Source organism: Tachysurus vachellii, chromosome 5 (genome assembly GCF_030014155.1).
Source record: "Tachysurus vachellii isolate PV-2020 chromosome 5, HZAU_Pvac_v1, whole genome shotgun sequence".
NCBI lineage: Eukaryota > Metazoa > Chordata > Actinopteri > Siluriformes > Bagridae > Tachysurus > Tachysurus vachellii.
The window spans coordinates 25,037,016-25,061,330 of NC_083464.1; the positions used below are offsets into that span (position 1 = coordinate 25,037,016).

The 24,315-nt window shown below is 41.3% G+C and overlaps 1 protein-coding gene across 1 annotated transcript; it reads right to left on the bottom strand.

Moving 5' to 3' along the window:
- Positions 1–1,118: 1,118 nt before the first annotated feature.
- LOC132846155 (interleukin-6 receptor subunit alpha-like) lies at positions 1,119–11,519 on the bottom strand. The gene is made up of 10 exons (XM_060870735.1): positions 11,202–11,519; positions 8,682–9,293; positions 8,450–8,573; positions 7,389–7,561; positions 7,122–7,276; positions 6,818–6,965; positions 6,382–6,419; positions 4,201–4,252; positions 2,031–2,139; positions 1,119–1,712 (listed from the first exon to the last, which is right to left on the bottom strand). The coding sequence occupies exons 1-10, from the start codon at positions 11,287–11,289 to the stop codon at positions 1,535–1,537; spliced, it is 1,677 nt and encodes a 558-aa protein (XP_060726718.1). The 5' UTR covers positions 11,290–11,519; the 3' UTR covers positions 1,119–1,534.
- Positions 11,520–24,315: the final 12,796 nt, after the last annotated feature.

Genomic DNA, 24,315 nt, shown 5'->3' on the forward strand with positions numbered 1-24,315 from the left:
TATTACTTTTAATTTGAAGTTTAAATATTAAATGTGTTCAAATATTATATAATCATAATACTAATACATGATTTGTGTGTTTATCTCATAATGCTTCTTGTGTCCGCTAGATGACATCCAAGGACCAAAAAAAATTGTGAATCCAGCTCTCAAACCTGTTTTATGAGAGTCCACAAAATATATGATCAAATTAAAACCTCCAGTAAATGAAAATCTTCTATCTCAAAAGGATACAAAGGCATTTTATACAATTGGTGTGTTTCACATTTACATGTGGATGTTACGGTCAGGGGTCCACATAATTTTGGGCCACATAGTGTGCAAATATCTTTTAACATCATTTAACTCCCCGTGTCTACTGCATTATCTATCTATCTATCTATCTATCTATCTATCTATCTATCTATCTATCTATCTATCTATCTATCTAACTGTCTATCTGTCTGTCTGTCAGATTTTTTAAATTAGGACTTTATCACAATTATTTAAATGTTAGTAAAACCAAAACATCAATGTAAATAAATGTTTACTGCAGTGCTAAAATACAAGATTTTTAATTTGGTGGAAGAAGAGACAAGGGCACAAATGAGTATATGTGTAAGTGCTAGTGTAAGTGTAGATTTAAAATAATAATAATAATTTAAAGATAGTTGAAGTGGAGAATTGATGTGGAGCCTGTGGAGGGAGAAAAAGAAACACACACACACACACACACACACACACACACACACACACACACACACACACACACACACACACACACACACAGTAACCATGCATATAAAAGGGGTACATACTTGGATTTAAGGGTGGCATAGTGGATTTGTAGTGGATAAAACAATAGTGGATCTTTGGTTTGATCCTTGCTTTTATCTACATCAGCTGAGGGAGGATAAGGGTCAGCTAGACAGTGCTGGGATTTGAACTCTCAACCTCATGATCATTTAAATAAATTTCATTTTCCAGTTTTTGCTGATGTGATATGACTGTTTATGTGTCACTATAGGGAGAGAAAAAAAACTACAAATTTTAAAAACTTTTTTGACTTTCTTTTGTTTCAAATTTTCTTTATTGGATCTCACTTAACTCCCTGCAAAATGACACAAAGCACACTGAAGTATATTGCAACATTTTTATTCATTTCTGTAGTGTTTGCTTCAGTACATTCTACACAGTAAAGAGGTACCAGGTTCCCGTTTTGTAATGTAATTTTGCTTTATGTATAAAAAAACACTGAAAAACACTGTCATTGATTTATGAATCAATGACATTAAATCAAGCAAGCAGTTTTTCACAAAGTGAATGAAGTTTAGCTTAGTGCCACTGATTCACATTTTCAGGTTTTACTCTGCCTTAAATCTGAATTTAAACAAAAGCTATAAGAGCATTTACAGCTTAACATTGTTTACATTGGGCAGATGAAGGTCATAACCCAATATCTGAAAAATAAAAAAACACCCAATGGAGTAATGTGTGTGTGTGTGTGTGTGTTGGTGCCGGAATACTGGACTTGGCAATGTAACAGGTTGTTTGCTTAAGACCTATAAGATTCACAGGGAGAAAAAGTAGTCAACATGCGATCAGCTTCCTTTTCCTTATAGCTGCATTTCAGAGTTTTCAGGGGCTGCTGAAGGAGAGGAAAAGGAGAAGAACAAGAGCGGGCTGAAGATACACTCCCCTGGTTATTTTTAGTCAGGAATGGCATTGTCCATCTGAGAGAAACAGGCAAACAGAAATACATGAGACAGTAACAGTGGGACCTAAACCAGGTCACTGCAAACCATACTTAATATTTAATTAAACCTGAGCTATACATAATTATTAATAATTTGTCATCCTGTAAATGACTACGCTCTGTCTTTACTATTGTGTATCAAATGTGCTGTATAAACAAGGTATATTAAGAATGCTAATAGAGATCTGGACTACTGTCCTGGACTGTTTTAGGGATGATAATTACTCAGCTCTATGATCTAATGTGAAAGAGTCATTTTAAGAAGCAGAAACTGAACTAAGAATGGCAGAGGTACCTGAGAGAGTAGACAGTGAGAATAATGATGGTTATAAGGAGGAAGAATCCCATCACCCACAGCACATACACCCACATTACTTCATCACTGTCATCAGCAGGCATAAAATCTATCACACAAGAGGTGCGGCAGAGTTGTGAAATGTCAAGCTTATTACTGATAATATCATGATTTTCTCTTTTCAGTGTAGGACTTACTTGAACAGTGACAGATGATAAAATAACAATTCCCTGCTGAAAAATCCAGCATAAACCAGCATGAATTCCATGCTGGTCCAGGCTGGTTTTTACTGGTTCATGCTGGTATAGTGCTGGTATAATGCTGGTCAGTGCTGGCATAGTGCTGGTATAGTGCTGGTATAGTGCTGGTATAGTGCTGGTATAGCTGGGTGGCCAGCAAAGTCATGGTGTTATCAAGCAAAACGGGGCTGGTGTAGCTGGTTAACCAGTATAATCTTTCTGGAATGAGCTTTATGGGAAAAACCTTTATTTTTGCTTGTGTATGTTTCTATGTAACACATTAATATAAGATTAAAACACAATATATTGGAATATATTTAATTATAAGTGTGTTATTTCTTTTGCTCCCTCTTTTGAATAAAGAACTGAAATAACAAAGCTCAAAAAGCCTTGAATAACAAAGAATAAAAACATTTAAAAATCGTTCGTTAGGGATTAAAGTGTCTCCACAAATTAAATATAGCGATACCAACAAATGTTGACATCCGGGGCTCCATGAGGGAAGCAGCATATAAATCATACAGAATGATGGTTTTTGAAAGATATATATGGATGTGTGTGTGTGTGTATATGTATGTATATGTATGTATATATATATATAATCCATTTGTCAATTAAGAAGTAGTTAAGTTGTTTGTTTGTTTTTTTAGTAAAGCGGTAATGTGAAGAGATATTACCTAGCATCAACGTTGCTATGCAACCTTTAAAGCAACTATGTTCACGAAGGTAAATGTACTGTAGTTGCTGCACTTTCCTAAAATAAATCTAAATAAAATAAATAAAAATATTTTCCACTACATTATATACCTTACAGTGTTTATCGAAATTAGTATAAGTGCACGTGTTCCAGATCATCATGTTTTTGCCACCGTAATTAGGATTTTGTTTTGGGGTAAATAAAAAGCTTCCTCTTCTACACGACGAATCTGTTGATCACTGAGAATCAGAATGTTGGCATACGTGAGGTACCTGGATGACGGCTGCACGGCAGTTGTTTCAACTAGTGAAATAAATGACTTTAACTACGACATGTTTGACCAAACTCATGTTTATTGGGTACGATGGAAGCAAGACTTCTTCAGGGCACAAATACTAATGCTTAAAGGTATGTAACTTAAGCAGTAGCTGTTTTATCGTAACTCGTTCACTGCACAATATAAACAAATGAGTGATATATTATTTTCTTTCTTATTTTGTTTCTATAATTTTTCAGAGAATAAAGAAGACATAGAGCAGGAATTGTCTAAAGGCAAACGACTCCGGGTAGCACCTCTTAAAAAAAACATGGTCATCGCCACCACATACTACTTGTTCCTCGCTAAAAGAGAGAGCGGAAGCTAAGACCAAAAATGTGTGTTGTAAAGGTTATATTGTGTAAAGTTATTTGTGCACGTGTGTATATTACAGTGTGATGGCGAATGTCATCGTCCAATAAATACTTTAAACAAAGTTATATATATATATATATATATATATATATATATATATACTAGCTGGGATTATACTAGCATCCAAAAGACAACATGTTGTCTTTGCACACCAGTTGACCAGCACACCAGCATCCCAGGCTGGTCGGCCAGCACACCAGCAACCAGCACCTAATGCTGGACCAGCATACCACCATCCCAAGCTGGTCCCAGCATGCAAAACATACCTTATGCTGGACCAGCAATGCTGTTTTTTTAGCAGGGTTAACTTAAAAAAGTTTCGGCACAAACCCGTACTCTGCCACATTATGTTCCTCAAATGAAATAGTACATGTATTGGATCTACGTTCATGTTTTAGATTCATGTGTTTTTAGATTTTTTTCCTAAAAATCATATTTCTAAGGAGAAAAGTTGTATTCTGTGCATGTACCCATGTGCAAGCATGGAAAAAAGTGCCTAGGTATAAACACACACAGTATCCTCTGTCTGTGTCACACATTTACCTATGTCATCTTTTGTCCCCCCCGAACCTTCAGGAAATATCCAAATCGGCCCCTAAAACAGTGTGCAGAAAAGACAGGTCTTAATTGACAAGGTGTGTATAAAATGTGCCCTCAACAATGTCCTCAAAGTGTTTTCTCTTTCAAAGAAACAACTCATTTATTAGTTCAGATTCAAACCATAATTCATTCTCCCTTTTAAACAAAGTGGCATGGACTCTTTCACTTTCATGACTAATGATATGTGATCTGAGTCGATTTTGGTCTATAATGTCTACCAGGAGTGGACACTGAGTACCTGCAATATGAATCGCCCCTCAGCACTATCCAGTGTGTGCTTATGTACTATATGGTCAGGTCACAGACACCCGAACAATACATTTGTGCTGTTTGAACATTCCAGTCCAGATTTAGTTCCCCATTGCAATTAAATAAAACGCACTTATGCTATGGGGATACTTCTTTGAGGAAGGCGTGTCTGAAGCTCTGTGTGCACACGCCAATTTAATGGCTCGGGAAGGACACGTGACAAAGTGATTCCATATATAGCTCTGCTCTCGCAGGTCCTAGCCAGAGTGCACCATGTCCGAGTCAACCTTCTTCAAGTTGCTCCTCGTTGACCCACTCGAGTTTGGTTCATGGACCTAGTCTCCCTCCTAGACTTTCCCTCAGGTAGTATCTCAGGAAGTCTCCCTCAGGTTTCCCTCAGGAAGTATCTCCTCTCTCAGGCACAGGGGGCAATCATACACCCCCTCCCTGAGATATGGAGGCTCTGGGTCTGGACCAGATACAGGCCTCTCATCTGAGTTGACAGAGACTCTACTGAATGCTAGGGCTCCCCCCACTAGGAAGCTGTATGCTCTGAAGTGGAGGCTTTTGTGTGATGAAGTGTGATGAACGCTGTCAGGAGCCAGTTCACTGCCCAGTCAGTACAGTGCTGGAGTTCCTCCAGTCTTGCTTTTCTCTGAGCTTGTCCCCATCTACTTTAAAAGTGTATGTGGCTGCCATCACTGCGAACCAGGAACCTGTCCTCTGAGCTAGGCACCCTCTGGTTAGGCACCCTCTGGTCTCTCACATTCTGCGCAGTGTCAGGCGGCTGAGACCTTCCTGTAGACTGCTCCTCCCTTCCTGGGACCTCTCTGTGGTCCTGGAGGGGCTGCTGAAGGCCCCCTTTGAGCCCATGGAGTCAGCCTCTGAGTTTCTGACCCTGAAGACGGCTCTACTCCTAGCCTCGCCCCTCTCAAAAGAGTGTGAGATTTCAGGCCCTGTCACTCACCACCACCTGCCTAGAATTTCCTCAACCACTTCCTCGAAGAAGCGTTCCCATAGTGCCAGCCCTGACGCAACGTCTCGTGGCCTTCTCAGGGAACCGGGTTAAATATGTAACCTGGTGTAGTTTACATTTAAAAAAAATTTGAAATTCCGTTTTTTTGTACCGGTCTTCCAGATTTTTTAGATCAGTATATAGTATTGAATGTCACATAACCCTTAAAATTATGATGACTAAAAAAAGTTTTAAAGAGAAGCTGCATGCAACGTCACTGCATTAGCACAATCCCAGGGCAACATGCTCAGGCTAGGTTATTGTGAACATTCTTAAATATCAAGAAATACTTTTATTTTTGTTTAATTATTATCACATGTGTATGTAGTCATTAGCTATTGACACACTGTAGTTATTGTACATGTTGATCACTGGACATTGATGTACAACGTTTTTCTGTAAAAATCTATTGTGCAGGTTCATTTAGCAATCAGTTATACATAGCCATAGACAGCCATAGACAAAGTCCAACTGGTAGCTACATACAAAAGAAACTGATAGTGGGCATTTCTTACACTGCATTTAACTAGGATGAAAGAAAAGATGTCTGCTTCTACCTTAGGACCTTAGTTTAAGCTGTGCTGTTCTGTATCCAGAGATATATTCTGCCATGAGTGGACCATCCTCATATAAATAAAGTGTTTAATATGTGCATGCTTATTATGAAGAAATGATAGCCAGCTATATAGCATGGTGTGACTCTCGGATTAGTGAAGTACATGTTTTTCTTTCCCTGTGTTATCAAACAATTTATTTGTCAATAGCTTATTTGATGCACTGATGACCAAACCCATGTAACTCTCTAATTTTCTGACATACTGTGTGTGTGTGTGCATGTGTGTATTTGGAGAGGTACATACCAGAGTACTGATATCAGGGGCAACAGTGGTTTTAGGAGCTATAAAGACAAACACACACAATGTTTATTAGCATACACTCACTTGTGCATTATATTAGGAACAGCTGTAATCCTGGCCATTAAGGTAGTTATAGAATCAAGCCAGGTATGTGGTATGTTACATTTGTAGATCTGCCCAGAACATTTTTTTGTGTTTTGTCTTCCAGGTTCAGCACCATTCACAATAGTTTCTCCATAGTGCACCATAGGTGTTTTGGAGATGCAGGCAACCCTGTCTCCTCAAAAGGATACTGCCTTCTTTCTATTTGTCAGTGCACATCCACCCTCCTTGTTCATAGTATACCTGTCTATTTTATAATATACATATACAACAATGGCCATTGCAAAACACACATTTTGTGTAATTCTGGAACTGACTGTATGTGCATTCTAATTACCTGTCCATGTGCGTGCATGCACAGGACTAGTCCAGTCACTCCAATGCCCTTCGTACTCGTCTTTTGCTTGAATCTGAATCTCGTAGTCAGTGTCTGGCAGAGCATCCAAAATTAACCAGACTCTACTCTCTGTGACCACCTGCTGGCACTACACACACACATACTTTCTTTGAAACTGTAATATGAATGTGCATTTGCTACAATTTGTGATTTAAGATTCTTTCCGATATACAAATATACACAGAAGCAGAAAATTAGAACACAAGCTCACACACACCCGCACACACACACCCCTTCCTTCTACCTTTTTTGCATGTAGAGGGCGATATTTCATCTGGAATTGAAGGGTGTAGTACACCTCCCACATCCAGGTGGCAGGTAAAGACCAGGAGACATTCAGAATGTGAGGCTCACCCTTGACCGGCTTCACTTGAACGTCCTCTGGAGGATCAGGCTTAACTATGGGAGAGAGTGGGGGGGGGGGGGGGGGGGGGATATGTAGAGGTTTAACTGGTAAAACACAAAATCATTATAATATGATGTACACCACAGATATGATCACCGCACTCACTGATGTTTTGAGGAATATAGTTGTATAGAGAGCTGGTAGCATTGCCTGCTGTGTTAGTCACACACAGTTTAGCTGTATATACATTTCTGTCATTTTCTTCACTGGGTAATACACACCAGCAGCAGGAACATGAAGCAGAGTATGAACAATTCACATGGGAGATTTTCTCAAATCTAAAAAGAAAGAGAATGAATCATTATAATTTGGCAAGAAAATAACCTACAAACAGCTTTTGTTTAGTGACTGTACATTTCCAACATAAGAAGTATGACAATAAATAAATGATCCAGCATTGTATTTTATTATCTGTATCACAAATATAATAATGGCCAAAGATGGCAATAATGTTGTCAGTCCGGTTTGAGCTACAGTCTGTTTATAAAAACATTACAGCTTTAATCCAGGCTATATATCCAGATTTTTAGCAGGTGATTATGGTGAAATTTATTGTGATCTGTATTACAGTAATGAAAGAACCAGAAGTAGCATCAGGCAATGATTAACCTCTATATGTTTGATGGCAGGTCTTAAAGTCTCCAGCCTGTACATATCTTTAATTTAATAATGATTACACCTAGGCACAGGCTCCCCGTGACCCGAGGTAGTTCGGATAAGCGGTAGAAAATGAATGAATGAATGAATGATTACACCTTAACATGTTGTGTATTTGCATATTACCAATGAGTCCTGAAACCTTCTCATTCTGTTTCTTTTGAATTTTGAACAGAAACCATAAGCTGAGTATGATAAGTCTGCTGCACATGATTGATCATTCATTCATTCATTCATTCATTTTCTACCGCTTATCCAAACTACCTCGGGTCACGGGGAGCCTGTGCCTATCTCAGGCGTCATTGGGCATCAAGGCAGGATACCCCCTGGACGGAGTGCCAACCCATCGCAGGGCACACACACACTCTCATTCACTCACGCAATCACACACTACGGACAATTTTCCAGAGATGCCAAACAGCCTACCATGCATGTCTTTGGACCAGGGGAGGAAACCGGAGTACCCTGAGGAAACCCCTGAGGCAAGGGGAGAACATGCAAACACTTACCCTTTCCAGTAGAGCAGGTAACACTGAGGATGTGGGATGATGGGCTGTCTTGATATCCACTCACACCGGATTTTGCTGATGTGGGATATCTTGTGACATGACAAGGTAGGGCTCACTGGAGAGACTATGAGAGAGATATGAAGTTTGAGTTTATTTGTCATCAGTTTGACACCAGAGGATGTCATTGTGTGTGTATCTATTTATACATGTATAAAATATTATGTCTCCTTACTGCCAACACTGATTTTAACTGATGAAACTAGTTTGCCTCTCCTATAACAGCTGTAGTTCCCTGAGTCAGTCAACCGAAGAGAAGGAAGCCTCAAAGCCCCGCCATGTTCCACACCGTCTCTCATGAGCTGACCATTCCTCCTCCATTGTGCTTGCCTCTTAATGGACCTGGTCACTCTCACTCCCTCCACATTCTCATCATAGTCCTCATCTTCTTCATATTCTGTGCTGGTGCTCTCAGAGCTCAAACCCATTTCCATGGTTATGCTAAAAGCCCCTCCTTCTTCTGTTACTCTGCCCACAATGTTTGGGTTGAATTGATTGACAGTCTGCAAAATTTGCCCACCCTCCATTTTCTCCTTTGTTGAGCTTATAACTGGATTAGCATCGGTTACATATTTACTGACTTTATCTGTTATAGTTGCAGTGCTAGTATCAGTGCTCTCTTTAGCTTTTTGGGGTCTCCAGTGGCTAGTTACATCTCCTCTTCTCTTGAGTCTCTCTTTGTGTTTTGTTCCCATTACTAATGGCACGCTATCCACAGTGACATCGCCCCTGCAGCTCAGGATAACCTCTGACCCCACATTTAAGGCCAACACACCAGGATCCGATTCTAACGGAAAATACATATTTCACATTAGTCAAATTTCAATAAAACAATTTGTATTGTTAAAATAATTATCTGGCAACAAAGTTAACATTCATTCATAAAACCATCAGAATTATTATTGGCTTCTCTCAATGTCTATCATTTCAGTGGCTTTCAGTGAAACACTTTTATAGTTTTTTAACACTGTTGTTACAGTAAATGTGTGATAGCTGTGGTCATTTGATCTGCGTATTGTTTTCACAGAACTTGGGGAAACACAAAGCATGTAAGTACAATCAAGGGAGAGAGGAAATGAAGAAAAAAAAGATTGAGTGCACTTTGTTGTTCTCAGGAAGAATTGTAATGGCTACAGTTCTCAGTAGTAGGGCTGGAGCCGAACCCGAATACGGTATTCGGAAAGGCACAAATAGCGTGTTTTTTTTTTCACTAATACTTATTTCGATCAAATACTTAAAAAAAAATTGTATTCGGGAACAAGAAAAACTTTATATCAAAAAGCTGCGTTTTCTCATGAGACCGCAGTGCATGCATGAGTGAGTGAGTGAGTGAGTGACATTCAGAAGTTGGGGAGGTGGGGGTAAAAGAGGTGACTGACACAGGCTGTTCCACACAGCAACAGAGAATGCTCGGCTTCACTGCATCACTATTTTTGTTGCATAGATTTTTGTACTTTAACTGGGTTTTATTATTCCATTATGCTACATTATTGATGTCTGCAGGCGGTTGCTCTCATGTTCGCTCTGTTTACGTAGCTCTGTTAGCTCGATAATTTAGACAATAGGCTGTTGACAGAGTAACGTTAAAGTTCGGTTAAAAGGTTAAAACAATGCTTGTGTAGTTGTGTCGAATTGTATGCACTTGTGGGAGTTACTGTATATGGTACATTTAAGTTAATCTGTCTTTTGCAGACAGCAAGATGTAGGCTATAGTCTAGTTAACCTTAGCATAGCTTCCTGTCACTCATTAACTTAGTTGAAACTCCTCGCATGGATTTGGGCACCCAAATAGAATAGTGTGGCTGCTGCTGAGCCATCTCTTGGTCCTCCACCAGCCAAAAAAACTTGCTCAAGTTCTGTGTGGAAGCATTTATCTTCTTCTAAGTGAAATATGGTTAGGTTATGGTTAACATAAAACATAAAAAAAAATTTAAAACATAAAAAATAAAAAAAAAAAGAATTAAAAAGATAAAACATAAAAAAACCTTTGTGTCTTTTTTGTGTTTTCTTGAGCTGTATCTTTTAGTATTATATAGAATACAACTTTTGCTCTGCCAGATCTGCCAGTCAGGGGTTGATAAAGTTTAGTTCTTGGAATTCTGTGCATTAGAAAGAAGTTCTTTCAGAAGAATAACAGTTCTTTGAAGTATTATTTGTTTTTATTCTGTCCTCCAACAAGGACGGGTGGTGGTGGGGTTCATAATGTTCACAATGGTATTTTATTAGTTGTTGGTTTAACCATGGATGAGGTAATAATGGCTGTTATGTTATTTTGTTTTCAATGACGTTCCTTGTTACATGTTCAAAAACACCAACCAATTTTGCATATCCATAATTATTATAATGAATATAATTAAAGAATACCTACACTATAACGTAAATTAGAAGTGTAACGCAAAAAAATTGGATTTTTACGCCTATGTTGGATTTTACTCGAATACAAATACAAATACTTTTCCCCCCTCAACAAATACAAATACCGGCTGCTTTGCACACCTCTACTAAAGTAGTAGTAGATCAATCAGCGATCACTTTAGCGGAGTTGCAGACACTATGTTGTTGCACACCATTTGTTCTATTATTTGATCAATTAAATAAGTTTATTTGTTATTCCTTGTCACCGCACACGTTAGAGACAACAACCTACTGTGTTTAACACTGACAGCTGAAATGAAGGTTCACTTAGTTCACTTACCTTTCCGAGGACATGCAGAACTCTCCTGACCACACTGGACTTTGACCACACACAGGACGAGAAGAGTAAACGCAATGGGGACACTCATGGCTCACAGAGTTTTGTGAAGATCACAAACAGATCATGAGAAACATAAAGGATACATAATTAACTGTCACCTCATCTTGTTTGCGTTTCGTCCAAACTAATATGTTTAAAATCCAGTTCAGTCTGTGTTAAGTTCAAGACAGTTCTTATAAATAGCATTTGGTAACTGGGCGGCTGTTTTCCCTAAAGTTCTTCCCCTCCTCTCGCTTTCTCTTCCTCTCTCTCGCTCTCTCTCTCTCTCTCTCTCTCTCTCTCTCTCTCTCTCTCTCTCTCTCATTCTCAGTAGTGCTTGATAAATTGCATAACAACGAAGCGGGGTCACCCCTTTTAAGCACACAAATGAGACAAATAAGCTGTGCAGAGGCAGGAAACAGGATGGGAAAGTAGATATGTCACTGAAATACATAAACTACAGAACTATAGAATTCATAGTTCACAGAATATAATAAAAAATGGAAAACCTATATTTTTCTCAATAAAACCTTACATGTAAAATATGTTAAAATCTGAATTTCACCTAGACCTTCTGAAGTCTTCTTTTTTAAACCTACTGATCTCAATATTATTTGTCTATGTAGCATATGCTAGATACAAAAAAACAGTCAATTCTTTAATAATATTAATATTCGCTCATATTTTCATTACATCAGACTCCACACTCTCATGAAGGATTATATTACAGATTTAAACTGCAGATACTGGGTCACAACATAACACAAGGGCTTGCCTCTTGTTACAATACTCAGATTTCCTATTACATAGGGGTTAAGAATACACTGCTTAGAAATCAACATCACTATGTTTCAACTTTCAAAGCAAATCCCTACTGTTTCCCCTGTAGTAAGTATGAAGGATGAAGCTTAGATTTATCCCAAACTCATCCCAAATTTATTATAATACATACAGTCATGTATTCACCTGTGCATACTGTATACATATGTTGAGACGAAAGCTATTGCACATGTACAGGTATAAATACAGCTGTACCAAATTTTATTTCTATGTAGCATATAATACGTGTTTATTTATAATGTGTTAATTCCTCTTATTTCTGCTACTTCGTCAATTTGAATTTCTTGTACGGGGGACTAATAAAGGTACCCATCAGAGCATTAACATTACTCACTCACTCATTTTCTACCGCTTATCCGAACTATCTCGGGTCACGGGGAGCATGTGCCTATCTCAGGCGTCATCGGGCATCAAGGCACGATACACCCTGGATGGAGTGCCAACCCATCGCAGGGCACACACACACACACTCTCATTCACTCACGCACTACGGACAATTTTCCAGAGATGCCAATCAACCTACCATGCATGTCTTTGGACCGGGGGAGGAAACCGGAGTACCCGGAGGAAACCCCTGAGGCACGGGGAGAACATGCAAACTCCACACACACAAGGTGGAGGCGGGAATCGAACCCACAACCCTGGAGGTGTGAGGCGAACGTGCTAACCACTAAGCCACCGTGCCCCCAGCATTAACATTAATTGTAAACAAATACAAAATACAATTGTGATAATAATTAACAAACAAATTTGAACAGTCAATGAACAGTCAACAGTTAATTAATTAACAATTTAATAATGTGGACATCAGAAAAAAAAAGTGCCATAAACTTATTACAGTTTCAAAATTACAGAACAGTTTCAAAACTAATCATTATTAATGCTTATGAGTGCAAGACCACTGAGACAATCTTGGTAGTCCTCAAGTAGGTTTTAATCAACCTAAGCTTTGAAAAGCTCCTCTCTGATAGTCAGACTTATCCTCAGTGCCACCCACAGGTTTGGAAAGATTTCTAGCAGTTGCTTTTCATGCAGTTATTAAATGTAGGCCATGGTGGTTAATGGTAAGTCTGGGAAACTTCTCATTTCCAGGATGAAATACATAAAAAAAATCTGTCTTCACCCTCTTCAGTGCATCACTGATGGGCTGATTTGGACATTTATATGAGAACTGTTGCATCTCAGCCTTTACTCTTTAAGTACAGCCTCCACAGACTTTCTTATTAAGTCTTGAGGTGAAACAAAGCCAGTATCACAAAAATGAGTCAGGAAAGTTGTTGTTTTGCCAAACAGGTCCACTGCCATGTCCTGTTGCATGGAAACCGACTGCATCAGCTTCAGCTTCGACATTTTCAATTCTGTTGAGGATGGCTTCTTCTCTGGCTCTCAACGAAGGCGGTCGCATTTTCTCTCCCTCTCCTCCCCTCTACTTTCCCTGCTTTGCTTCTTTCGTCTCGTCTACTGTCTTATACTTTGAGAGACTCTCTCTGCACTGCTCTCCAAACTAAAATATCATGGATTTGATAAACTGGTCTCTCAACGCAATTGACACCATCTTCTCGACGAGAAGCTTGGGTTCGGGGGAACCTGACTGCCCTGCCGGAACGTTCGCAGCTGGCTATACGATGGACGCGTGGGAGAGATGGCGGGTCGTGTGTCTGGCGCCTCTTTCTGTGGAGGACATTGAAGATATCTACCTATTCGGAACTATGATAACAGGAGTTCTGCTGATTGGATTAGGCATTGCCCTGGGTTATCAAGAGAATCAGAAAACGGTAACAGCTGTTCAAAATCTCCCAAAGCTGCCCGTCATGATCGATGCGGTGGGCAGAGCGGTCAGCACTGAGGCTGGGACTAATAACCGCAATATGGATAACATCACGATGAAGCTCACTGCTTTGGATACTGTTTTGGTTAACATCATGGAGAAGCTCACTGCTTTGGAAAGAAAAATGGATCGATATGGAGACCAGAATGGACTAAGAGAGTAGTCGTGTAAATTGGAATGCGTCTACTCGGCCCAAGACCAAACAATCCCAATCTTATCTGCTTTCGGCTCCCCCTCAACCAGCACTGGCCTCGGCCAAGGCCGCTGTTGGAACAACAATTCCCCTGGAAGAGCACTGCAGCGTGACGCTCTTGCGTTCCTTTCCCCACTTCTACAGACACCTGCTGATTGTTGACTCTCTTTGGGACCTAATCAAGGTTGTCTCCATGGCAATTTGCTGTGTATCGCTACGACAATCTTGCGGACTGAGGCACACCAAGATTTGATGCCGGGAGCAACGACTCTCCAGGCCTACACTTACATACACACACACACACACACACACACACACACACACACACACACATATAAAGATATGCACTCACCCCCCCACCCCCCATCCCACGCCTTCGCCGCTTTGTACCGCCAGTCTGACAAGCGGGTCTGTGACCAGCGCCGAAGATAAAGGCCGCAGGACCTGATGGCTGCTTGCCTGTGCTGGATTACCTCCACCCCCCCACTCCCCTCCCCTGTTGCAAGTCATGTGTTTATGGCGTACTGTTTATGTGCTTATGTTGCTGAGGTGTTTTTTTCCTGTTCCCACACTGTACTCCCCACCGGAGCATAGTCTGGGGGTTGTTGTTTTTTTCTCCTCCCTTCCCTCATGTTATGCTGTATTTCTTTTCAATCCCCTGTCTTCCTGTCCTGTCCTCCCCTTGTATTGTATGTATTGTATGTATGGGCAGGTTGATGGCTAATTTCGCTGGTACCTGTGACCAGTGACAATAAAGGCTACTACTACTACTACTACATACCAGATAATTGAGCAGATAGAAAAACCAAATGATCCAATTTCCTCAGCTAAAGACCGAGCCTCAATTTCGGCAGAAGCATGCAGCGGCCACTCCGGATACAATATGGTGCTATGTTTTTTAGCCTGACTATTGCTAGTTAGATACCAGAGGCAGCGGTGTTCATGTATACAACCACTAGAAATTAATACAATACAGAAATTGTGCAAAAACCAACCCACATGATGATGTGTTGGAAAGGCCTTGCTACCTCTGCTTGCTACGAAGACCAGATAACGGGGACCAGGATAGGGGAAGCCGAAAGCGGTGCTCAAGGAAGAAGAAGTATGGAAAGCGGGCGGGGGACCGTGCTAGGCTTAAAACAAAACCTAGCCGTCCGTCTCTCCCGTTCATTCTACTTTCCAATGTTTGCTCCCTGGACAATAAATTGGACTACATCCGATGTGGAGACGTGGCTCTTCAACAGAGTTCCGGGCACCGACATTCAGCTAGTTGGGCTCACCTCGTTTTGTGGCGACAGAAATGCAGCTCTGTGCAGTAAGGCTCGCGGTGGTGGTGTGTGTGTTTACATCAACAAGGAATGGTGTAAGAAATATAGCGTTTCAGCGTCAGTTCAGGCAGGCGACATAGTCAAGCTCGGCTCTCAGCTGATGTCAATTTTCTAACCCCGCCCATCAGCTGATCTGATTCCTAAGCGCGCTATTGGTCCCTTTCAAACAGGGCGCCCTATTTAAATGCTTTTTTCAGTCTGTCTGCTTGGCTGTTTCCTCTGCATTGCTGCTGCAACTGCGATTTAAACTTGGTGGCTATTTGGAGTTTAAACCACAAGCTATCTTCTATTGTGGGGCTGCTGCCTCTGCTTTGCTGCTGCTGCGATTTAGACTCGGTGACTATTTGGAACTTAAACCGCAAGCTATCTTCTTTTGTGGGGCTGCTGCCTCTGCATTGCTGCTGCTGCAGTTTAAACTCAGCGGCTAATTAGAGTTTAAACCGCAAGCTATCTCCTTTTGTGTTTCGCGATGTGGAACTATAAGAGGTCGTGATTACTATTAGTATACTCGAGCCGAAGGGGAAGTTTTGAAGACGCTTTGAACTCACGGTAAATCGATGGTGCATTTGTTGAGCTGGAAGCGACCTTAGGGCTGGCATGTTGTACAGTCTGTTATGCTATCCTATGTTAGGCTATGCTAGGTTATATTGTATGTTACGCTATGTTATAAGATAATGTTATGCTATGCTTTTGCATTGCTCGTCATGATGGGTTATGTCATGCTTGCTATACTTGGCTAGATTACCTCATGCTAGGTAATGCATGCCTCAATATGCCTTGCTAAGCCAGCTCATTATGGTATGCTAGGTTATGCTATGTTATGTTATGCTATGCCTTGCTAGGCCAGGTTAGGTTACGTTGCGCTATGCCATGCCCTGTTAGGCTATGTTAGGTTACTTTATGCCATGCCCTGCTAGGCTATGTAAGGTTACGTTATGCCATGCCCTGCTAGGCTATGTAAGGTTACGTTATGCCATGCCCTGCTAGGCTATGTAAGGTTATGTTATGCCATGCCCTGCTAAGCTAGGTTAGATTACGTTATGCTATGGTTATGATATGCTATGCCCTGTTAGCTGTGCTAGGTTATGTTATGCTATGCCCTGCTAAGCTAGGTTAGGTTACGTTATGCTATGGTTATGTTATGCTATGCCCTGCTAAGCTAGGTTAGGTTACGTTATGCTATGGTTACGTTATGCTATGCCCTGCTCAGCTATGTTGGGTTACGTTATGCTATGCCCTGCTCAGCTATGTTGGGTTACGTTATGCTATGCCCTGCTCAGCTATGTTGGGTTACGTTATGCTATGCTCTGCTAAGCTAGGTTAGGTTACGTTATGCTATGGTTACGTTATGCTATGCCCTGCTAGGCTATGTTATTTTATGCTATGCCTCACCAGGCTATGTTGGGTTACGTTATGCTATGCCCTGCTAAGCTACATTAGGTTACGTCATGCTATGCCCTGCTAAGCTATGTTAGGTACATTATGCTATGCCTCGCTAGGCCATGTTACGTTACGCCGTGTTAGGCCTCATTGACTGTTATGGTACATTATGCTATGCCTCGCTAGGCTGTGTTATGGTGCTTGGTGCTGTGCCTTGCTGGGCTATGTTGTTGCGTTGCATTGTGCTGCACCTTGCTAGGCCATGGTAGGTTATGTTGCGCTATGTTATGCCTCGCTAGGCTGTGTTGGGCTGTGCCTTGCTGGGCTATGCTGTGTTGTGTTGCGTTGGGCTGTGCCTTGCTAGGCGTGTTGGGTAACGTTACGCTATGTTGTGCCTCGCTAAGCTGTGGCGATACGTGGTGCTATGCCTCACTGGGCTGTGTTATGGCATGTTGTGCTGTTCCTTGCTAGGCTATGTTGTGTTGCGTTACGCTATGCTTTGCTAGGCCATGTAGGTTACATTGCACTATGTTGTACCTCGCTGGGTTGTTGTGATGTGTCGTGCTGTGCCTCGCTAGGCTGTTGTGATGCGTTAGGCCGTGCCCTGCTATGCGTTTTGTTACGTTATGCTGTGCCTCGTTTGGCTGTTATGATGCGTTGTGCCTTGCTGGGCATTATGTTGAGTTGTGCTATGCCTCCATAGGCTGTAATGGTACGTTATGCCATGCCTTGCTGGGCTGTGTTTGTGTTATGTTGTGCTGTGCCTTGCTGGGCTGTGTTGCGTTACGCTGGGTTATGCCTCGCTGGGCTGTTCTGATGCGTTGTGCTATGCCTCGCTAGGCTGTTGTGATGCGTTGGGCTGTGCCTCGCTGGGCTGTTGTGATGCGTTATGCCATGCCTTGCTGGGCGTTATGTTGCGTTGGGTTAGGACTTTCTGGTTATGCTTTGCCCTGCTAGGTGGTTGTTATGCCATGCCTTGCTAGGTGTTATGATGCTTTGTTAGGACTCGCTAGGCTGTTATGATACTGTACGTTATGCAGGAAATGTTTACTGACAAATGGTCTAACTTCTTAACTTGACAATGGTTAAATGCTAGCCAGCAATGAAATGAAAAGCTTCTCTCCTCCTTGTAGAAGCTCTGCAGCAGTGTCCAGCGAAGGATAGTGAGTTCCAAAAGTTCCAAAGCTGGGAAAGGCACTGTGAAGCATCCTAACCGCTGCTTCTTCAATTATTTAATAGCTGGACTTATCCGAGGTTTTTGCAGGAGTGTCTTGGTTGCATACTCATTACTGTAGTTTGCCTATAGTAATTTGCTTTCTGCTGTCAAAGAACCTGAAATTGTCGATTCTTTGTTTTGAAAGGAAGTTAAGACTGGATTTCTTGTTGGGCCTTTTGGAAGTCTCCTTTCTCGGGTTGTTGGATGGATCCTAGAGGGGTGGCTACTCGGGAGATATTCAGGGAGGAGGCACTTGGTTTCTCGTGTTCCGTTTGTGATTGAGCTAGCTCTGCTGCTAGCGCTCCTCCTCCTCTGCTGCTGCTAGCTCTCCTCCTCGAGTCTTCTGAGACCTTGAATCGTATACAGATGCTGCGCCTTCCGTTGGTTTTGGGGGGGGGTTTAATGGTCAGTGGTTGCTAGTAAATGGCAAAAGAACTGCTTTCCGCTCTGCTGGTGTTTTACTAATAAGTTTGGCTAGTGAAATGCTCGCTTTAATTCTCTGCTGGCTCTTCAGTAAGCCAGAAGGGCCAGGGAGGATTGCCTGGTATGGTCTGTTTGGGGGGGATTTTGTCTTGCTGCTTTCCCAGTTAAATGGGAGATTGTCCACCCATGAAGCTGCTGCTGTTCCCTGACTAGCTTTCATGGAGCTCATGAAAAGGTTGGGGAATTCAGAACAGAGCCATACCGGCAAATGTAACTTTATAAGCTTGCAAATAAAAATTTTAAATATACGTCAAAGAATTGTCTTTATTTTGACTCAAGTGGTCCTGACTGAAATATAGCGTTTCAGCGTCAGTTCAGGCAGGCCACATAGTCAAGCTTGGCTATCAGCTGATGTCAATTTTCTAACCCCGCCCATCAGCTGATCTGATTCCTAAGCGCGCTATTGGTCTCTTTCAAACAGAGCACCCTATTTAAATGCTTTTTTCAGTCTGTCTGCTTGGCTGTTTCCTCTGCATTGCTGCAACCCACCTCCTCCCCTAGCTCCTCTTTGAAACTTTGTGTTTAACTTAATCAGTGTCATTCTGTTGTCACTGATGCAGGCTCTGTTCTAAATGGGGGATTTTGTCTTGCTGCTTTCCCAGTTAAATGGGAGATTGTCCCCCCACGAAGCTTCTGCTGTTCCCTGACTAGCTTTCATGGAGCTCATGAAAAGGATGGGGAATTCAGAACAGAGCCATACCGGCAAATGTGACTTTATAAGCTTGCAAATAAAAATTTTAAATATACATCAAAGAAATGTTTTTATTTTGACTCAAGTGGTCCTGACTGAACTCTGTGCTTGTTTCTAGTTACTGTTCAGTTTAGTGGAGTTTGAGACTGTTAGATGCAGGCCATTTTATTTACCACAGGAATTCACCACAGTTTTCATTGTGTTCAGAGTGTATATTCCCCCAAGCGCTAATGCTAAAGAGGCTCTATATGAACTCTATGGGGCTAGCATCGCCGGAGATTTCATGCAGATGCAAATTTGAAATCAGTGCTCCCTAAATTCCATCAGTATGTGGACTTTGCAACGAGAGGAAAAAACACACTGGATTTTGTTTACAAAAACATTCCCAGCATGTATCGTGTGGAGCCCTGCCCCCACCTCGGTTACCCAGACCACATCTCTGTTATGCTAATTCCAGCATACAGACCACTTGTCAGATGCTCTAAACCGGTTCTGAAGCAGGTGAAAACCTGGCTAGCAGGAGCCACCTCTGCTCTTCAGGACTGCTTTGAGTGCACTGACTGGAACATCTTCAGGGAGGCTGCAACCAACGGCGACTCCATCAACTTGGAGGAGTACACGGTATCAGTGACCAGCTACATCGGCAAGTGCATTAATGACGTGACCGTCTCAAAGACCATCACCACACCAGAAGCTGTGGATGACTGCTAAGGTGTGTGCTGCTGAAGACTAGAGATCTAGCCTTCACAACAGGGGACAGGGCGGCCCTAAGAACAGCAAGGGCCAAACTGTCCCGAGAGAGGCAAAGCACGCGCACACCCAGACAATCCAGTCACTTCCAGGACAGCAAAAACACCTGGCACATGTGACAATCATGAAGTTCGAGACAATCATGAACTACAAGACAGCTTCACCTCCCTGTAACAGTGATACCTCCCTCCCAGATGCACTGAATGACTTCGCTCGGTTTGAGGTGCAGAACAACATGGCGGCAAGGAAGACCATCCCTCCAACGATCAGGTACTCTTTCTATCCTCGGCCAACGTGAGAAGAACTCTATGCAGAGATAACCCGTGGAAGGCTGTTGGACCAGACAACATTCCTGGCAGGGTGCTCAGGGAATGCACAGAACAGCTAGCAGATGTCTTCACTGACATCTTCAACATTTCCCCTAGCAGCTCTGTTGTTCCTACGTGCCTCAAGACAACCACCATTATCCCTGACCCAAAGTCTACAGTGTCCTGCCTCAATGATTATTGTCCCGTTGCACTAACATCCATCGTTATGAATTGCTTCAAGAAGCTCGTCATGAGGCACATCTAAACCCAGTTACCACCCTCACTGGACCCAATACAGTTTGCATATCATCCATACCGCTCCACGAATGATGCCATTACCATGGCCCTTCATTTAGCCCTCACCCACCTGGACAATAAAGACACTTACGTACGAATGCTGTTCATAGACTTTAATTCAGCATTCAACACAATCATCCCTCAGCACCTGATAGAGAAGCTGAGCCTGCTGGGACTGAACACCTCCCTCTTCAACTAGATCCTGGACTTCCTGACTGGGAGACCTCAGTCAGTTTGGATCGGGAACAGCATCTTCAGCACCACCACACTGAGCACTGGAGCCCCTTGCTGTCTCACGACTGTGCAGCAAAAAGGTACCGAAGCATTCAGGCCCTCATGACCAGACTGTGTAACAGTTTCAATGCTGTTTTGCACAATACATTACCTCATGCAACTGCTGATATAATACTTTACACACAATATTGATTGAACATATAGTATGTACACAAGTCGGCGCTGTTTTGGTTTATTGTCTTGTGTATTGTCTTTTTGTGTGATGTCTTGTATTTTTGGTCCTGCACTGCCTTTCTGTCTTTTTGTCTTGTCCTGCACTGTTTGCACCAGGTTGCACAGATACACTTTATGTGGCTACTTACAGTACTAAGTCCTTAGCTCTGTCTTTGTTTTATATAGTACCATGGTCTTGGAGAAACGTCTCATTTCACTGTGTACTACAGCAGCTATATATGATTGAAATGACAATAAAAGCTTCTTGACTTGACATGACTTGACGACTTATTTTGAGTAGGGCATCTCTTAAGTGTGGGGCCTGGTATCTAATTGCTTTTACACCATTTACATGGTTCATCCACTTGGTTTCTGACCATGACTTTGATTTTGATACGGTTTTTCAAGACACCATTTGTTGGTGGAAGATGAAAACAGGATGAATATCTTCTGCAGGTAACCAAAATTAAATAAAAAAATGCTAGATTATAGTCCTAGACATGGTCTTTTTCGAAAGATATTTAGAAAGTTTTGGAGAAAACGGCAAGCAAGTTGTAATGTGACTGAAATTAAAACATTACAGAAACTTATTTATTTTAAAGAAAATAAAGAAAAATGAAATAAGCAGTTGAAAAAAATAAAACCAACACGTTCCACAGTGGAAGTGTTGCCAGTTACTATATTATTAATGTTCTATTTCAAAATACCAGATAAACATAACGGGCAAATACACAATCATTAACTTGTGGTTCTTGCATCTATATTTCTTTTTTCTGCTCCTCTTTGTCAGTTACTGCCTTGTGCACCTGATCATTTTTTTTTCACTCATTTTATCATTGTTTTTTCATAGAAAGGACAGTTTGTGTGCACATAAATGGCAAAATTAATATACATGATAACTGAGTGCACCATGCAAAATTAATGCATTATGGTGATGTATTATAATCATGAGATTCAATTCAATTTATTTGAATAGCGTTTTTAACAATTCACATTGTCTCAAAACAGCTTTAGAGAAGTATAGAAACTGGAGGGGAAAATCTCCCTGAGATGATATGAGGAAGAAACCTTGAGAGGAACACATCCTCATTTGGGTGACACTGGACAGTAAATAATGTAAATGTAAATAATGTCTTTCATACAGCAGTTGAACTAATGTATCATCACAAATTCTGAGTTCACCACAGACCTAACACTAAAATGATGGCGACATTGTTTTATTTGTCAAATTGTATGATTTTTTGTTGGTCAATTTTAGTTTAGATTTCACTCTAATTCATATAATTATATTTTTAATAATATTTCAATCTGTTCGATGATTGATCATTACTAAAATTAGGGAGGCGAGATTAAGATGGTTTGGACATGTTCAGAGGAGGGAGAGTGAGTATATTGGTAGGAGAATGTTGGACATGGAGCTGCCAGGCAGGAGGCAAAGAGGAAGGCCAAAGAGGAGGTATATGGATGTAATTAATGAGGATTTGAAGCTAGTGGGTGCAAGTGTTGAGGATGCAGAAGATAGGGATAGGTGGAGAGAGATGATTCGCTGTGGCGACCCCTGAAGGGAAAAGCCGAAAGAAGAAGAAGAAGAAGAATTAATTTTGCTTAAAGTATGTGTGTAGGAGCACATGATGGTCACAAGAGGGTACACTTCCAACATAAAAAAAACATCTCTTGCAACACCCCTAATTCTTTCCTCTCTCTAGACAACTGCCCATGCCACTAGCCAGCCTGGCCTGGTTAATAGGCTTAATCCACTCCATTATCCACAGAATCAAAACATCATCTAATTGTAATAGTTCCTGTGAATTTGACAGTATATAATCCATAACTTTATAAATTAAAGGACATTAGACTGCTTTATAAGGTATCTTGTATAACCTATGGACCAACTCAGTCAACAACACATACGTAAGACAACTTACATTCCATGAAATTTTATTTATTTGGTATTTTATTTTAATACCTTAGCACAACAAATATAGGTGTACCATAAATATCATTGAGGGAAAAAAACATCACACTTAAAGGTACAAGGATGGTGTGTAGCATAATATATCCATCAAGAAAGTGAATCAAATGTCAGTCATTTTCAGCTGATGTGCTTGAATTGGCCCTGCCAAAAACCACTCAGACGCTAAGCCTGTGGGTTTACATATTTTGGGGCAAAAAATGAATCCAAATTCCGATTTTCACCAAATTCACACTGCACGTAAGGGAACTCAATACTAACTTTTGAGGGTAATAAGTTTCATCCTATCATGCAAATATCCTGTGATAGATAGTGTATTACAGTAGTGATAGTGAAGTGAAGATAGTGTATTACAGAAAAAAAAAAAAAGCAGCTAAGATTTCAAGCATGATATAAGGATATAATTCAAACTAGAATGTTAGTCTTAAACCCCCTAAAACATAATAGGATTGTGAAAAAGATCAGACATGGTAATTTTTTTCTTCAAATAAACCACTTAAATGCCAAGCCTGCAGGTTTATGGGGTTTGGGCTAAATATCTTCAGCAAATTCACACTGCACTTTAGGGAAATTAATAGTAACTTGGGAGTGTGATTAGATCCTTTCATACAAATATCCTGCGATATAGCAGAACATAATATTTTACATGTATTACAATATAATACAAGATACCAGCTGTCAGCTATCAATTATAATAGGTGGATATCAAACCACAATGTTAGTCTTGACCCCCTAACACATAGCAGAATTTTAATACCAGGCAACATTAAATTTCTGGTTAAAAAAAACCCAAACACACCCTCTGTAACGACCTCACCCGCACTTCCCTCTCCAGCCCACCAGAGGGAACCCTCTTATGAATATTATATTTACAGCATTTAGCACTCTTATCCAGAGTGACTTACATTGTCTTATTTCAGTTTAAACACCTGAGCAATTGAGGGTTAAGGGCCTTGCTCAGGGGCCCTGCAGTGGCAACTGGTGGACCTGGGATTCAAACCAATGACCTTCCAATCAGTAGTCAAACACTTTAACCAGTGAGCTACCACACCCCACTGCCAATTTTGCAGCCACGTTTTGTACTCTCGCTACCCGAAGTGGCTGGAATGATGCAGCATTAAAAGCTATTTTTTGAGGGACTGAACCAAGCACGGGGGCACGGTGGCTTAGTGGTTAGCACGTTCGCCTCACACCTCCAGGGTTGGGGGTTCGATTCCCGCCTCCGCCTTGTGTGTGTGGAGTTTGCATGTTCTCCCCGTGCCTCGGGGGTTTCCTCTGGGTACTCCGGTTTCCTCCCCCGGTCCAAAGACATGCATGGTAGGTTGATTGGCATCTCTGGAAA

Excerpts from the sequence above, each read along its gene's own strand:
- LOC132846155 (XM_060870735.1), bottom strand. The coding sequence starts at position 11,289 with ATGAGTGTCCCCATTGCGTTTACTCTTCTCGTCCTGTGTGTGGTCAAA. Across the intron at positions 7,562-8,449 it reads TACCTGCTCTACTGGAAAGG|ATTTGAGAAAATCTCCCATG; the intron begins GTAAGTGTTTGC and ends CTTTCTTTTTAG. Across the intron at positions 6,420-6,817 it reads GCATGCACGCACATGGACAG|CTCCTAAAACCACTGTTGCC; the intron begins GTAATTAGAATG and ends TTGTCTTTATAG.